This window comes from Thunnus maccoyii, chromosome 23 (assembly GCF_910596095.1).
Source record: "Thunnus maccoyii chromosome 23, fThuMac1.1, whole genome shotgun sequence".
In the NCBI taxonomy this organism is placed as follows: Eukaryota; Metazoa; Chordata; class Actinopteri; order Scombriformes; family Scombridae; genus Thunnus; species Thunnus maccoyii.
In genome coordinates, this window is record NC_056555.1 from 24,634,986 (window position 1) to 24,651,837 (window position 16,852).

The window sequence follows — 16,852 nt, forward strand, 5'->3', positions numbered from 1 at the left end:
GTGGTGTCTTTCCCCATGAAAGACACTGGCTCGGGTGTGTTTTTCCCCGTAAGAAGCAGTGCATTTCACCAGTGATTCGCCGTAGTTCAGGTGTCCAAACCATGATCTTTCCCTATCTCCAACCAAGTGGATTTTGTGCCTAAACCTAACCAGACCTTAACCACAGTGCTGTCACACCATAAAACATCATTATATTATAAAACTGTCCCGTGGATTGTTCTTCTGGTCCCCATCCGTCCTCTAGAGGGCGCTGAAAACACTCATATAGGCTGTTCTGGGAGTCACTGGAAATAGATCTATTCTGTCGTTTATGTATGAGGATGTGTTGTGTTCAACAGTTTGTGCTGCAGAGGAGTCACAGCACAGAGCCAGCCTTCCTGATCAGTTTGTTCAGTTTGTTAGTGTCCCTGGCTCTGATGCTGCTGCTCCAGCAGATAGCAGCCAAGAACATTACACTCGCCACAACAGACTGGTAGAAGATTTACAACATCTTACTGCACACATTAACCCTTACATACTGTTCAGGCCAAAATTGACCCATTTGTACATTTGAGAGCGATAAAAACACCCTAAACACTTTTCTTCGACCCTGAAAGTGTATTCCTGATTCTCCCGCACCTTCATTGTTTCAGACCAGATCAATTTCCTGCTTTCCAGAGTCTGGTCTCGCAGCAGAAGTTAAATTTTCAAACCAAAAAAGGGAATCTAACTCCAAAACACAGCATTAGGTCAACAGCTCAAAAAAAATATTGTTATTGATTGTATCTAATTTTTCTAATATTAATATAACAAAAATATATAATTTGATATAATGTATAAATACATAATATGTTTCAATTTTAAGACAATAAAATAATTATCGTTGTTTCCTGTTTACTATCCTGTTTATAACTTTAACTGTGTATAACTATTTTAACTGTTGTCTAAATTGTCTGCTGCTTTTTTTGTTTTGTAAGACATTTTGAACTTTTTTTAAACATATTATTATTATCATCATTATTATCAATTTGTTTGATTCCTTTAAAATAAAATACTAATATGTAATCTAAAAAAACTCCAAAAAGGAAATGAATTATGATATAATGTATAATACAATATATAAAGACATACTAGTAATGATACAAAATGTTTAAATTTCAAGAAAAATGTAGAGAAACAAAAAGTTTGGAGTTGTAGAACCAGAATGTGGCCACTAGGTGGCAGCATTTAATCACTGATGACAACCAGCTGATAGACGCAATCTGACCCAAACTGACAATTAAATTTAAATTATTTAATAATTGTAAAACAATCAGGAAAGTACAAACTATTCAGTTATATTAAAAATAAAAATATTGAATGCATAACGTTTTCTTTTTATGAGACTGTTTTATTTTTAAGATAAGACTTTATTGAAGCTTAAAGGTAAAATACTAAAGAATCACATTGACTGCACTGACCTCTGATGTTATTACTTATTGCACGTTCCCACATTCACCATACCGACATATACATACATACATACATACATACATACATACATACATACATACATGAGAGAAAGTAGATATAGGTGGGAAATTACAGACATTACAGACATACATACATTTCAGCACCAAAACATTTCTTTTCTATTTGGTGACTTGTCAAAAATGGTTTTACAGGATTGTTTCCATCACTTCAGAGGACATTACATTGACTTACATTCATTTACTGGACACTAACCCCTAACCTTGTTCTAACCTTGTTCTAACCTTATTCTAACCATATTCTCACCTTGTTCTAACCATATTCTAACCTTATTCTAACCTTATTCTAACCTTATTCTAACCATATTCTCACCTTGTTCTAACCTTGTTCTAACCATATTCTAACCTTATGCTTTTTGTCCCCACAACATCAGGAATACCTGCACACACACACACACACACACACAGAGAGAGAGAGAGAGAGAGAGAGAGAGAGAGAGACTTGTGACTTCCAGTAAAGAAGGGAGGAACATTGAAAGTGAAAGTATTCAGTTAGACTCCATTTTAAAGTCAACAGAGCAGAAGGAGGAAAACAGTCTGAGGCAGGGTGAGTGTTAATATTAGAGCTGAACATATTGATTACTGTCATTATTGATCAATCTGATGATTATTTTTCTGATTAATTGTTTAGCTGATTACACTGTGTCAGAAAATTATGAAATCACAGTGTTGACGTCTTCAAACGTTGTTCGTTTCCTGGTTTCTGCGTCCTCACAGTGATGAAAATAGAGAGAAGTCACAGTTAAGAAGCACGCAGATGTTTATCTGAAGTCTGTTTGTTGGATTTAAATCAGAGTCAAAGTTTATCTTTGTGATGGATGGAAAACACACATGGTTGTAGTTAAAGTCATGTAAACTAAGAAGCTACTAGCTATTTATGGCCGGGGAGCTTCCGTAGACCACGGCTGCGGGAACACCACGTTGATGTGTTCCTGCTTGATGTCCTCGTTTATTTTTATTATTTTCTTCGTTGCTGTTGTTGTTGTTTTTATGCTTTTATGTGTCTCTCTCCCTCTTTCTTTCTCTCTCAACCCAACCGGTTGTCAAGTGCTGCTGGAGGTTTCTTCCTGTTAAAGGCGAGTTTTTCCTGCTGCTGCTCATGGAGGAATGTTGGGTCTCTGTAAAATAAACAGTACAGTCTAGACCTGCTCCATGTGAACAGAGCTGTTGTGATTTGGCGCTATATAAATTTGAATTGAATTGAATAAGCTGAGAGGAAGGACTGGGTTTATTATACTGTGTATGTGTGTGTGTCTCCAGTGTTACTGGTTTACCTCTTAGACTCCAGAAGATGAATTATTTGGAGGAAGAGGAGGACGGAGCAGAGTCTCTGATATCCAGCTGTCTGTCTATGAAGAGTGACCGGTCCAAAGATTGTACTTTAAAGTTCAGTAATGAACCTGGACCCTCAGACACAAAGTAAGAGGCTGTTTCTACTGTAAACTGACCTGAAGATGATTCAGTGAGACGGTTTCATTAAGGTTGTTGTGTAGATATGAAGGAAACACAGTGGAAAGAAATAATGAACTAGCTTCCATTCAGCTGTAATCTAGAACAGATCTTCATGTACATGTTAACCAGAGACAGAGACAGGGCTGCTATTGCTATTTGATTTTCCAGTCTAACAATCTAAAGTAGTAGCAGGTAACCCAGGGTGATATTTACTAAGGATTTAGTAACAAGTCACATTGTGTCTCCTTATTTACTAAAGGACTGCTCCGGGGTTTTGTGAAGGTTGATGTGTCTTAATGTGTTCCTGTTCAAAGACACAAAATATGGGAGGAAGTAATGTAAATGTATACAAACAGCCTGCTGCAGCTGATTTATCACTGCAGACTGACCACTGCAGCAGAGGAAACTGAGTCTGACATTTAACGTTTGGGAAAAGTCAAATGTGTAAAACTGTTGTATGACACTGACACAGAGGGAGAGAGATTATAGCAGAAACAGTGAGAGAGAGAAACACAAATGAAAAGATGCATTATGAAGATATTTAGCAGAGCTCTCTGTTCAGCACCACAACACAAGACTAAAGAGCAGCAGTCTGTTATTTTTCACAAGTGGACTTTTCTGTTTTGTTCAGTTGCCTCCTGCTTATTTTTCCTGACTTTTAATGTCTCATAGAAGCTTAAAGGAGCCAAAACACATTGTGTGAATCCTTGTGGTCTAACAAATGTGTTGAATCCATTTCCCTCCTCATGAAACATTTGCAAAGTCGATTTTTGAAGCTGGTATTTTAAATCCTGCATTGTTTACATCCATGTTTACTAGTTTGCACTCTTCTTCTTCTTCTTCTCTGCCTTTGCTGGCACATTGATGTGTCTGTCTAATTACTTTTGAACCCTTGTAATAATAATATATATTATTTTATTTAAACTGAATGTGCTGAAGCTCAGAGCCTGAAGAACAAAAAACTGTGTAACTGTCCAAATACTGACAGTCTGGACTGTTTATGGAGGGAAAGAGCTGCATCAACTTGTGAGCTGTCGGTTGGCCGCAACTAATGTCATGTGTCATAAAGAATGTGTGGACGCGCACACGGACCCACAACCCGTCTGCTGCCAGCTGGTGACCTGAGGCTGCTGCTGCCTGCACATTGAGATCATGACGGGAAAAACATCGTCTCCTTAAAACTTATGACAAACCAAAAATGAGCCAACGAGATGCAACAACGAAATAACAAACAGTTGAAACAGCTGTGCTGTATTTTGAAATGGTCAATACACTTCAGTAAATACCGAATCTGCCCGTTTATTACTTTATATTCATGTAATAAATATACAAATGTCAATTGGATGGTAATTTGAATACGAAATAAGGAAAAAGATTTTTTAATTAGTAATAATAATATAATTATGACATATGCTAATGTTTTATTTTGTCACATTCTTTAGTTTGACACTTAAAATCAAAATGTCAGATCACTGCTTTTCCTTCACTTAATAACACAACCACACAGGTGCACATCTACCTGTTCACTAACAGGAGAGTTCAGGCTGGATCACATGGTAGCAGTGAAATAGAAATTAAATTATAAACACTGAATTACAAGGTATTACACTGATACATGGAATACTCCTCAGCACAAAGTCATTCATTAACAAAGTATTAGACTCTTACAGAATACATCTCAATAGAGAAAATGGTTGTTTCCTACAAAAGCAATGAATTTAAGTTATATAACTCTTATAATGGTGTTATACTATTATTATTATTATATTTCAGAATATTAAAACCAATGTAAAAAGTGATTTTCTCCATTATTAAACTAAATTAGTTTATTTCAACTTGTGTGTTAAAATATGTAGTATTGAGTACATGTGGGGATATGTATGAGGTAAAACCTGTGTTCTGTTCACTCACTTGTTTACTTCTTTATCTATATTTGAGCTGGTCTGACGCTGTGGCCAAAGGGCTGCATGTGTAACCCCACAAGATGATGAGAAGTGTTGGAACAAGAAGTGGAGTTGAGAGAATCGAGACCAGTTTATCCAGGTCTCTCTGACTGAGTATCAAAACCTTAAAATGGCCACTTTTAGTGTTAGAATAATAACATGAATTCTTCTGGGTGAGTTTTTGTTTAGTTTTTTAATAGATCAGAAAACATATTTTTCTGTGTTAAAGTATTCACGGTCTTTGCTTCTCCTCTTTCAGTGAAGTTGTTTTTTTCTGTATTTTGGGAAGATTACTGTTTTCAGTTGTCTCTGTTCAGGAACCAGCAGTGTAAAATCAACCCAGTCTTCAAACCTGCAGTACTGTACTAGTGTGTGAGTTTTAAACAGTTCTCAGTTAAAAGTCCTGCTGCAAAAACAAAAATCAAAGTGAAGAAGCGTTAGAAACTCCTCTCTCTCCTGACTGTCAAACAGGCAAAATGCCAAAAAATAATCTTTAAAAAAATACATTGATTAAAGCCTCTTGTGTCTCCAGAGAAGATGTGAAAGTCAGAGTCGGTTTAGAGTGAAAACTACAAGTTTAAAGATGAAACAGGTCTGGACGTGTGTAGAGTTAGAAAGAAGTGAGGCAGCAGCTCCAGGCTACATTAGTCTCTACTAGCATGACACACTGAATCTGTACAGTGGAGTGAACTGAGTTGTGTTGCATTGTGGGTAATGTAGGCACCAGGTTTTGACAGAAAAGAACATGTGGAATAAAAACATATCTCTGGTTCTACTCCATTAATTTAGATCCTGTTTTTTAAACTATCCATCATGTTGAGTTCTGAAAACTCTTCATACAATCATCAAAATCAGAAACTGATCCTGCTGAGTTTATTGATCTTAGGAAGTCTGTGTGTCTGTGTTTGTATCTAACAGCGACAATCACCAGAACAAAACGTTGGCATTGAATGCTGAAATGTTCATATGCTATGTATTACACATGTTGAAACGTAGATATTCAATGTTTCTGTGGTTTGCAGGAATGTACACTGCCAACGTTTTATTCTGGCGACCAGACTGAACAGTCAGAAACCTTTCACAAGTTTAAATTAAATTCAACACCCACACTTTAAGCTGTAAGTGATTCTACACACACACACACACACATACACACACACACACACACATACACACACACACACACACACACACACACACACATACACACACACACACACACACACACACACACACACATATATATATATACACACACACATATATATATATATACATATTTATACACACAATCACACAATCTCTCACACATACGTGACTTCCAATAAAGAAGGCAGCAGGAGGAACAAACAAGGAGGAACACTGAAAGTGAAAGTATTCAGTCAGACTCCATTTTAAAGTCAACAAGGCAGAAGGAGGGAAACAGTCTGAGGCAGGGTGAGTGTTAATATTAGAGCTGTAAATAATGATTACTGTCATTATTGATCAATCTGATGATTATTTTACTGATTAATTGTTTAGTTGATCAAACTGTGTCAGAAAATTATTAAATCACAGCGTTGACGTCTTCAAACGTCGTTTCCTTTGTTGGTTTCCTGGTTTCTGCGTCCTCACAGTGATGAAAATAGAGAGAAGTCACAGTTAAGAAGCACACAGAAGTTTATCTGAAGTCTGTTTGTTGGATTTAAATCAGAGTCAAAGTTTATCTTTGTGATGGATGGAAAACACACATGGTTGTAGTTAAAGTCATGTAAACTAATAAGAAGCTACTAAGTTGAGAGGAAGGACTGGGTTTATTATACTGTGTATGTGTGTGTGTCTCCAGTGTTACTGGTTTAACTCTCAGACTCCAGAAGATGAATGATTCAGAGGAAGATGAGGACGGAGCAGAGTCTCCAGTATCCAGCTGTCTGTCTATGGAGAGCGACTCGTCCAACAATGAACCTCCAAACTTCAGTAATGAACCTGGACCCTCAGACACAAAGTAAGAGACTGTTTCTACTGTAAACTGACCTGAAGATGATTCAGTGAGATGGTTTCATTAAGGTTGTTGTGTAGATATGAAGGAAACACAGTGGAAAGAAATAATGAACTAGCTTCCATTCAGCTGTAATCTAGAACAGATCTTCATGTACATGTTAACCAGAGACAGAGACAGGGCTGCTATTGTTATTTGATTTTCCAGTCTAACAATCTAAAGTAGTAGCAGGTAACCCAGGGTGATATTTACTAAGGATTTAGTAACAAGTCACATTGTGTCTCCTTATTTACTAAAGGACTGCTCCGGGGTTTTGTGAAGGTTGATGTGTCTTAATGTGTTCCTGTTCAAAGACACAAAATATGGGAGGAAGTAATGTAAATGTATACAAACAGCCTGCTGCAGCTGATTTATCACTGCAGACTGACCACTGCAGCAGAGGAAACTGAGTCTGACATTTAACGTTTGGGAAAAGTCAAATGTGTAAAACTGTTGTATGACACTGACACAGAGGGAGAGAGATTATAGCAGAAACAGTGAGAGAGAGAAACACAAATGAAAAGATGCATTATGAAGATATTTAGCAGAGCTCTCTGTTCAGCACCACAACACAAGACTAAAGAGCAGCAGTCTGTTATTTTTCACAAGTGGACTTTTCTGTTTTGTTCAGTTGCCTCCTGCTTATTTTTCCTGACTTTTAATGTCTCATAGAAGCTTAAAGGAGCCAAAACACATTGTGTGAATCCTTGTGGTCTAACAAATGTGTTGAATCCATTTCCCTCCTCATGAAACATTTGCAAAGTTGATTTTTGAAGCTGGTATTTTAAATCCTGCATTGTTTACATCCATGTTTACTAGTTTGCACTCTTCTTCTTCTTCTTCTTCTCTGCCTTTGCTGCCACATTGTTGTGTCTGTCTAATTACTTTTGAACCCTTGTAATAATAATATATATTATTTTATTTAAACTGAATGTGCTGAAGCTCAGAGCCTGAAGAACAAAAAACTGTGTAACTGTCCAAATACTGACAGTCTGGACTGTTTATGGAGGGAAAGAGCTGCATCAACTTGTGAGCTGTCGGTTGGCCGCCACTAATGTCATGTGTCATAAAGAATGTGTTCATGTCCACAGAGAGAGGAAGAGGAAGAGGAAGAGGAAGAGGAGGGATGTTTCTGTGGAGGAGCAGCAGTCCTGTTGTTCTTTGTGTCAGGACGTCCTGAAGGATCCAGTCTCTACCAGCTGTGGACACTGGTTCTGCAGACAGTGCATCAGCTCATACTGGGACCAGTCTGTTTCATCAGGAGACTCCTCCTGTCCCCAGTGTGCAGAAAGATCCAGAACAAGACCTGGACTGCAGGTACCAGTTAGCCAGTTAGGTAGCTAGCTTCTCCCAAAGTTTTGTTTGTTGATTTTAGTTTTCTGGTTTTTCAGATTGACTTGAAAATTGACCAAATTGTTCCCAGATTCTTTACATTGAATTAAATATAAAACTTGTTACTAAACTTGATCTAAAAGCAATTAAATGATTTGCTGAAGTAGGAACTCTCCAGCTGTTATAGGAAAGCAGTGCTGAATCAGTGGAGTGCTCTTTTAGTTATGCATTCACGACGCCACCTATATTATTGATTCTATGTCTGAAGGGGTCATAGTGCTGACATTGGATGGTTAGAAAATAGTTATTCTATGTTGGGCCAACTGTGAGTAAGGGCACATATATTGTAAAAAATATAGATCATTTTAAAAAATTGTATAATGGAAGATCATTCCACGAAAGGCAGTAAGAGGGTTCATCCTTCAACAATGTCTTGTTCAGAGATTATGTGACGTAAAAATAGAAAAGTTTATCCTTAAATGTGCTGTAATACCAGCAGAGGGCAGCACTTCATAAAAACATGATACTGCCCACCGACAGTCTAACAATAAAAATGAGATATACTCATCTGATATGAAATACAGACATCAAAAGCTTCACACTTGGAACGTGGCTTCAGTTTGTTGTTTGCTTCCTCACAGAGGATGTAAATGTATTCAGCTAGAATTCAGGTGATAATGTGGATGTAATGAGTTTTGCAGTGATGAAAGACTGAAACTATGGAAATAACCAAAGTTGTGACGTGTTTGTTCAAGCAGTAGATGATTTACATTTAACATGCACATGTACAGAAGTCATACTGGTAAAGTGTCATGAGATGAGAACTGAATACATGTCCTTCCTGTTTAAAATGTCTCTTATTTTCAGCAGGGGGGCATAATGGAGAAACTTAAAGAGGAGCTCTTGAATACTCTGAAGAACTTAACTGAAGATGAGTTTAATGAGTTCAAGTGGTTCCTGAAGGAGGATGACATCCTGGAGGGCTTTAAAGGTATCCCAGTGGCTCAGCTGGAGAAAGCAGGAAGGCGGGAAACAGTGGATCTAATGGTACAGAAACATCAGGATCATGGAGCTCTGCAGCTGACCAAGAAGGTTTTAGAAAAGATCAGCAGGAATGATCGGGTGCAGCGTTTACAAAACTCCCCCTCAGGACCAAAAGGTAAGTTAGGAGAAGGAATCTGAAAAGCAGTGTCACATACATTTCATACATTATTACATGAGTTATGAGTTATTATACAACACGTAGTTTCAACCAAGCAATCTGATTGGTCAACTTGACATTTAGAACGAGCTCGAATCAGCATGACAGCACACGTAGCCGCGCTCAAATGAAAAAAGCCTCATCAGTAAAAATATCACTCCGCCGTTCATTAGAACTACAGTCTGTGACGTCACGCTAACAACAACAGTCACTTCCGGGTAGATGACTGGTGGTTGATTGAGTTGTGGAGATCTGTGAACGTGGCAAACTTGTTTTTTTCTGTTGTCATTTTCAGTCGTAACTGTAACGTTTGAAGATATGTAGTTAAACACGGTGGTCCGACCTATCTGACGCTTCTGCTGGCTTTATTTTATGTACTGTGTTGCTTTGTTAGCGTCTTTGGTTTGTTTTGTTTTGTGGGGGAACTGCAGAGCTTTGAGTTGTCTTTCTTTCATGTTTGTGAAACTGGATTGAACTGAACTGATTAGGAGTTGTGGGAAAACAAAACGGACCCTTTACTGAGTGGACTGAACTCTGCGACTGTGAGACGAGTTCCACATGCACTGCAGAGTGAATGTTTACTGATGAGGCTTCTTTCATTTGAGCGCCGCTACGTGTGCTGTCATGCTGATTCAAGCTCGTTCTGAATGTCTAGTTGATCAATCAGATGATCGATCGATCAGAACTACCTGTTGATTTATTTACCCTTCTCTCTCTCTCACTCATTCACACACTCTCTCTCACTCATTCACACACACACACACTCTCTCTCTCTCTCACTCATTCACACACACACACACTCTCTCTCTCACTCATTCACACACTCTCTCTCTCTCTCACTCATTCACACACACACACTCTCACTCTCTCTCTCTCACTCATTCACACACACACACTCTCTCTCACTCATTCACACACACACTCTCTCTCTCTCTCTCTCTCTCTCATTCACACACTCTCTCTCTCTCTCTCATTCACACACACACTCTCTCTCACTCATTCACTCACACACTCTCTCTCTCACTCATTCACTCTCTCTCTATCTAATTCACACACACTCTCTCTCTCTCACACACACTCATTCACACTCTCTCTCTCTCTCACTCTCTCTCTCTCACTCTCTCTCTCTCATTCAAACACACTCTCTCTCTCTCTCTCACTCATTCACACACTCTCTCTCTCTCTCACTCATTCACACACACACTCTCTCTCTCTCACTCATTCACTCTCTCTCTCACTAATTCACACTCTCTCTCTCTCTCTCACTCATTCACACGCTCTCTCTCTCTCACTCATTCACACACACTCTCTCTCTCTCACTCTCTCTCTCTCTCTCTCTCTCTCACTCATTCACAAACTCTCTCTCTCTCACTCATTCACACTCTCTCTCTCTCTCTCTCTCTCTCTCTCTCTCTCTCTCTCTCTCTCTGTATGTGTGTACAGACCTGCTAGAAGCCACTTTGTTGTTAAAAGTTTTTTTTGGATCCGTGTCGTCTTTAACAAACACATCAGTATTAAGAGCAAGTACTGTAGTTTTCTGCTATGCAGCCTATTTATTGAAGTAGTTGGTGCCCCACCAATGTTTTACATAGAACACGCCACTGTAAATACATAACATGTAATAAAACACGATGCTGTAGATGGGAAAGTGGAGCAGCTGAATGAAAGGAGAGATCATTACACAGTGATTTATTCTTGTATTTAAAGTCCAACTAAAACTTCAACTAACACAAAGTGTCCTCTAGAAGTCTAAATAAGTTGGTTTCCACCATTTAACATTTCACTGTTTGTTGAATTCAGACTCATTCATGTTGTGAGGAAAAGTTCTGACTCAGACACACAAAGCAAAACAGACAAAAAAGTCAGGACTAACAAACATCTTCTATCACTAATACTGATAAAATAAGAAAGTCATGCTTTGAGAATAAGGTCAGTGTAGAGGAGAAATCTGATCACTGATTGGCTGCTTGTACACACAGATTTACAGTAACCAGGTTTCTACTGTGCATGTTAACATGTTCCCAGATTACCCACATAACCTGGTTTCTCTGAGTAACCTGGTTATGTAAGTGCATGTAAACACACTGATAGATGTTCAAATCTATATTTTCCTTCTCTTTCAGCAGAAACTGGTCTGCAGGATGTTTCAGAATATAAGAACAGTCTGAGGAAGAAATGTCAACATGTGACTGAAGGAATTGATGAAGATGAAAGAACCCTCCTCAATGATATCTACACTGAGCTCTACATCACAGAGGGACGGAGTGAAGACGTTAATACCCAACATGAGGTGAGGCAGCTTGAGACAGCTTCCAAGATGAAGACCCACCATGACACTCCAATCAAGTGTCACGACATCTTTAAACCCTCACCTGACAAACAGAAATACATCAGAGTCGTTATGACGAACGGCGTCGCTGGCGTTGGAAAAACCTTCTCAGTGCTGAAGTTCACTCTGGACTGGGCAGATGGCTCGGAAAACCAAGATGTCAGTCTGGTGATTCCATTTTCATTCAGGGAGCTGAACTTGATCAAAGATAAGCGGTACAGTCTCCTCATGTTGATCCATAAGTTCCATCCAACATTACAGGAGGTCACAGCAGAAAATCTCAAGTCTAAAGACTGTAAAGTTGTGTTCATCTTTGACGGCCTGGATGAAAGCAGACTTAAACTGGATTTCAACAACAGGAAGGAGGTTGTATCTGTCACACAGCAGTCATCAGTCAACATGCTGTTTACAAACCTCATCGAGGGGAAGCTGCTTCACTCGGCTCTCATCTGGATAACTTCCCGACCTGCAGCAGCCAATCAGATCCCTCCTACATGTGTTGACAGGGTAACAGAAGTACGAGGCTTCACTGACGACCAGAAGGAGGAGTACTTCAGGACGAGATTCAGTGATGAAGATGAAGAGCTGTCCAACAGAATCATCTCACACATCAAGACATCCAGGAGCCTCCACATCATGTGTTACATCCCAGTCTTCTGCTGGATCACTGCTACAGTTCTGGAGCAGATGTTGACTACAGACCAGACAAGAGAGCTGCCCAAGACCCTGACTGACATGTACTCACACTTACTGCTGCTTCAGACAAAGAGGAAGAAGCACAAGTATGATGGAGGACATGAGACGAGTCCACAGGAGCTGACAAAAGCTGACAGGAAACTTCTTCTGAAGCTGGGGAGGCTGGCGTTTGAACAACTGCAGAAAGGAAACATCATGTTCTACCAAAAAGACCTGGAGCAGTGTGGTCTTGATGTCACAGAGGCCTCGGTGTTATCAGGATTTTGTACAAAGATCTTCAGAAGAGAGAATGTGATCTCCAAGAAAACAGTCTACTGCTTTGTTCATCTGAGTGTTCAGGAGTTTCTGGCTGCAGTCTACATGTACCACTGTTACACCAACAGCAACACAGACGTACTGAAGGACTTCCTGGGAGAAGACTTCAAATGCAGCAAATCAACTCTCAGGAAAATTCTTGCTTTTTTCAGAAATAATGATTACCCTGACTCATCTCTGGATGACTTCCTGAAGAGAGCGATGGAGAAATCTCTCAAAAGTAAAAATGGCCACCTGGATCTGTTTGCTCGCTTCCTTCATGGCCTCTCTCTGGAGTCCAACCAGAGTCTCTTAGGAGGCCTGCTGGGTCAGACAGAGAACAGTCCAGAAACCATCCAGAGAGTCATCAACAACCTGAAGGAGATGAACACTTGTTATATCTCTCCTGACAGAAGCATCAACATCTTCCACTGTCTGATGGAGATGAATGACCTCTCAGTACATCAGGAGATCCAAGAGTTCCTGAAGTCAGAGAACAGATCAGAGAAGGAACTCTCTGAGTTCCACTGCTCAGCTCTGGCCTACATGCTGCAGATGTCAGAGGAGGTTCTGGATGAGTTGGACCTGCAGAAGTACAACACATCAGAGGAGGGACGACATAGACTGATCCCAGCTGTGAGGAACTGCAGAAAGGCTCTGTAAGTCCAGATGTGATTAACATTATAAATCAGTGCAGATTAGTAGTTTAGTTCTTCAAATATAAATAATATAAAATTCTCATTATTGTTAAAATAGTGCTCTACTTGTTCATAGCTGAAATAATATGTCAGTTATATTTAATCTCAGATGTTCTTGAGCTGTTTCAAATTCAGTCAGTTCAAAGTCATTCAGTTAATCTATTTATTTCTAGTAATTATTGGATTTTACAGTCTTTTCTTCTATTTATCTTCCTTTGGGTGACGGAGGCGTCATTCAAACCTGGTAAAACAAATGAAGGACTTTAGAGGTTGTGGTTGAGGTTTTATTACAGAACATATATCAGTATTTTACAGTTATCAGTGAATGTAGTGAAGTTATTATTACATGAGAAGCTTCTGCAAATAATATATAATCAGACAGACACTGTTTTTACTGCTATGATTAAGAGTTTAAAATAAGATCTGTATCATTTTCCAAAGGTGATTTCTGAAGTCACAGAGATTTGCTTTCATCATCATTATTTTTCTTAATGGTTTCTGAGTCATTTCATAGTGAGCACGAGGGATCAGCAAATCACCAAACTGATTCAGTAATTAAGTGATATTACACGTGATGCTTACCGCATCACTGTCGTGTCAACAATGACGGTAAATCACACCCTCGAGGGTAATATTGCGATTATACAACATTTACCAACAAAATAAAAGATATAAACAAAATGTATTTATATTGTGAGGCAGTTCGCTCTAAAAATAAAAAAAAAAACTTTTTTCTTGTGTTATATCCGTTTCTATGGAAATACATAGGGATATGACTAATACCTGGAAAACAATCACTCACGTCACTAGACTGCTATGTAATGAAACCTAGTTTACTACTCCAGCAAGTAGACTGACCCTTAGTAACGACCAAGCAACAGAGACGATTTCTAGTCCCTGTTGAGTCAGCCAGCCAACTTGAGCTAATACTTTCTAGAGATCGCGACATTTCCCAAACTGAATAAATACGACATTTATAAACACAAAACTGCTTTGCTAGCTCAATCCTGTTGTAACTAAGATATCCGCTGAAAAAAATCCATGGACAGATTTAGCTGCTACGTCCGCAAACTTCATACATTTTTAAGCTAGTAGCTCCGTGTCACCGACTCACCGGCACAGCTGATGGAGGATGCCGGAGTGGAAGCTGAGATAAACTCAACTGAAGGGAAAATGATTCAGTTTTACTGTTTATGGGGGAGCCGGTTAACGATAACGAGTGGAGAAGGGTTCGGGTTTTTCAGTGTGTGTGTGTAACTCGTCCCACAGTCTCAGAGTTCAATCAACTCGGTAAAGGGTCCGTTTTGTTTTCCCCACAACCCCTAATCAGTTCAGTTCAATCCAGTTTCACAAACATAAAAGGAGGAAAATTCAAAACTCCGCTCCTTGTTTTCACCGCAGATCCCCACAAAACAAAATAACCCAAAGACACTAGCAAAGCAACACAACACATAAACGGTGTACAGTTCTAATGAACGGCGGAGTGATATTTTTATTAATTCAACTTCAATATCACATACAGATAACATAAATGGAGTAATATAACAGAAATATAGAACAAACAAATATACAACGCCAGGGATTACAGATAAATATGAAATGAAAATGATGCAGTAAAAAATAAAGATATAAAAAAATAAATGTACACATTACAATTATATTAGTTTATTAAATTTGGAGCACAAATTTATAGTCTTCACAGCTTTTCTATTGCATGAGGTAGACAATGTTTTAATGTAGGATTCTGTTTCTTCTTTAAATGAACAAAAAGAGGGTTTAACTTTTAACACCTTACATTAATGTATATAAAACTTGGCCAGCAATATGATAAGAGTGATGAGGCATTATTCATTTGAGCAAGTTGATGAAATTTACATCATGCGGACCCTCATGGACGCAGAAACTATAATTTTAGCTTCAGTGTGCTGTCATGCTGATTTGAGCACGTTCTAAATGTCTAGTTGACCAATCAGATTGCTTGGTCAGAACTACCTGTTGTATAATGTCAGTTATACAACAATATCTAAAGTTTGCTAACATTAACCAACATTAGCCTCCGTAAACTACTGGTCATACGAGACAAAACCCCTGAGTGTGTTGAACCGAGCAATGGTGCCTTTTATTTCTCATGAATTCAACTTTTTCTTTTAAAGAGGGAAGTCGTGTTACACAGTCTTGTTTTTAAGTCTTTCTTATATTCTGTTGGTCACAGAAAGAAACTCTCAGGTGTTTTCTCTCTTGTTGGTGTAGAGAAGAGTAGTAGCAGGAAATGCACAGAGGTCTGATGAATATATAAGAGCAGAATGATAGAATTCAGACTGTTTAAAGAGATCTTATACACATTAAAGGTCAATGTTATATTTTAATGCTGATACTGAATTACAGTAATATTTGATATGTACAGGTCTGATATTGTCAAGCCATTTGTTTCATTTGTGTTTGTCAACTGTCACTAAATTTTGCCGCTTATGGATGTGAACCTGACAACAGCAGGTAGCAAAGAGAGATGATCTTTCTCAACTGTAACTGTTCACTGAGTTGAACTGAGTAAAAATATCCTGCAGTCAAATTAAAAATTAAAAATAGTGGACAGTAAAAATGTTTTTCTTATCAAGATGCCTCATGCTGACTTTGTGGAGACAGACATGGGATCAGATCACACAGACAGACTGTGAACATTATGGAAGCCTCAATGTAACTGCATTTTCTCTCCCTTCATCTGCAAGATTAAAGCAAAACAAAGATTAAAAGTCTGCAGGTATGAGAGAGAGTGATGAGAATAATTGTTTCATCCAAGCACAGTGAGATATGATTAGCTGAACTAGGAGTGCTCTGGTAGCCTACTGGTTAAGATACATGCCATATAATCACAATATCAGTGGTTTGATTCAGGTGGCTGACCTTTGTTGCATGTCATTCCCTGTCTCTCTCTCTCTCTCTCTCCTCTTGTTTCCTGTTATCTCTCAACTGTCGCTTTACATTAAAGGAATAAAATGCCTCAGAAAATTTTTTTTTTTTTAAAAGATGAGCTGAATCACTGATGTGAAGAGCAAATGTTAATCAAAATAGGGAATGTCAAACTGTTTCATCATCAAATGCAGGAAGTAAATATAAAGTGTCGTCTTTCATGATAACATATGTTGTAATATATGTGTCATTACAGACTTTCTGGCTGTGACCTCTCAGAGACTCACTGTGAAGTTGTGGCCTCAGCTCTGAAGTCCAACCCCTCCCATCTGAGAGAGCTTGATCTGAGTGGAAACCTCCTGGAGGATGGTCCGACTGGTTCAAGATTGAAGCCTCTATCTGCTGGACTGGAGAGTCCAAACTGTAGACTGGAGACTCTGAGGTCAGTTCACTGGCTGTAGCTTTGGCAGTTTTT

General features: G+C 38.7%; 1 protein-coding gene across 3 annotated transcripts in view; it reads left to right on the forward strand.

The window, feature by feature from the left end:
• The first annotated feature begins 6,780 nt into the window (after nucleotides 1-6,780).
• Nucleotides 6,781-16,852, forward strand: part of LOC121890612 (NACHT, LRR and PYD domains-containing protein 3-like) — a 28,725-nt gene continuing 18,653 nt past the window's right edge. For 2 of the 3 annotated variants that reach the window (XM_042403056.1, XM_042403058.1), the window contains exons 1-5: nucleotides 6,781-6,887; nucleotides 8,012-8,237; nucleotides 9,120-9,411; nucleotides 11,577-13,431; nucleotides 16,634-16,819. In XM_042403056.1, the coding sequence (XP_042258990.1) occupies nucleotides 6,820-6,887; nucleotides 8,012-8,237; nucleotides 9,120-9,411; nucleotides 11,577-13,431; nucleotides 16,634-16,819 (2,627 nt within the window). In that variant the 5' untranslated portion in view covers nucleotides 6,781-6,819. The remainder of the gene's footprint in view (nucleotides 6,888-8,011; nucleotides 8,238-9,119; nucleotides 9,412-11,576; nucleotides 13,432-16,633; nucleotides 16,820-16,852) is intronic. The other variant, XM_042403057.1, reaches the window with a different exon arrangement.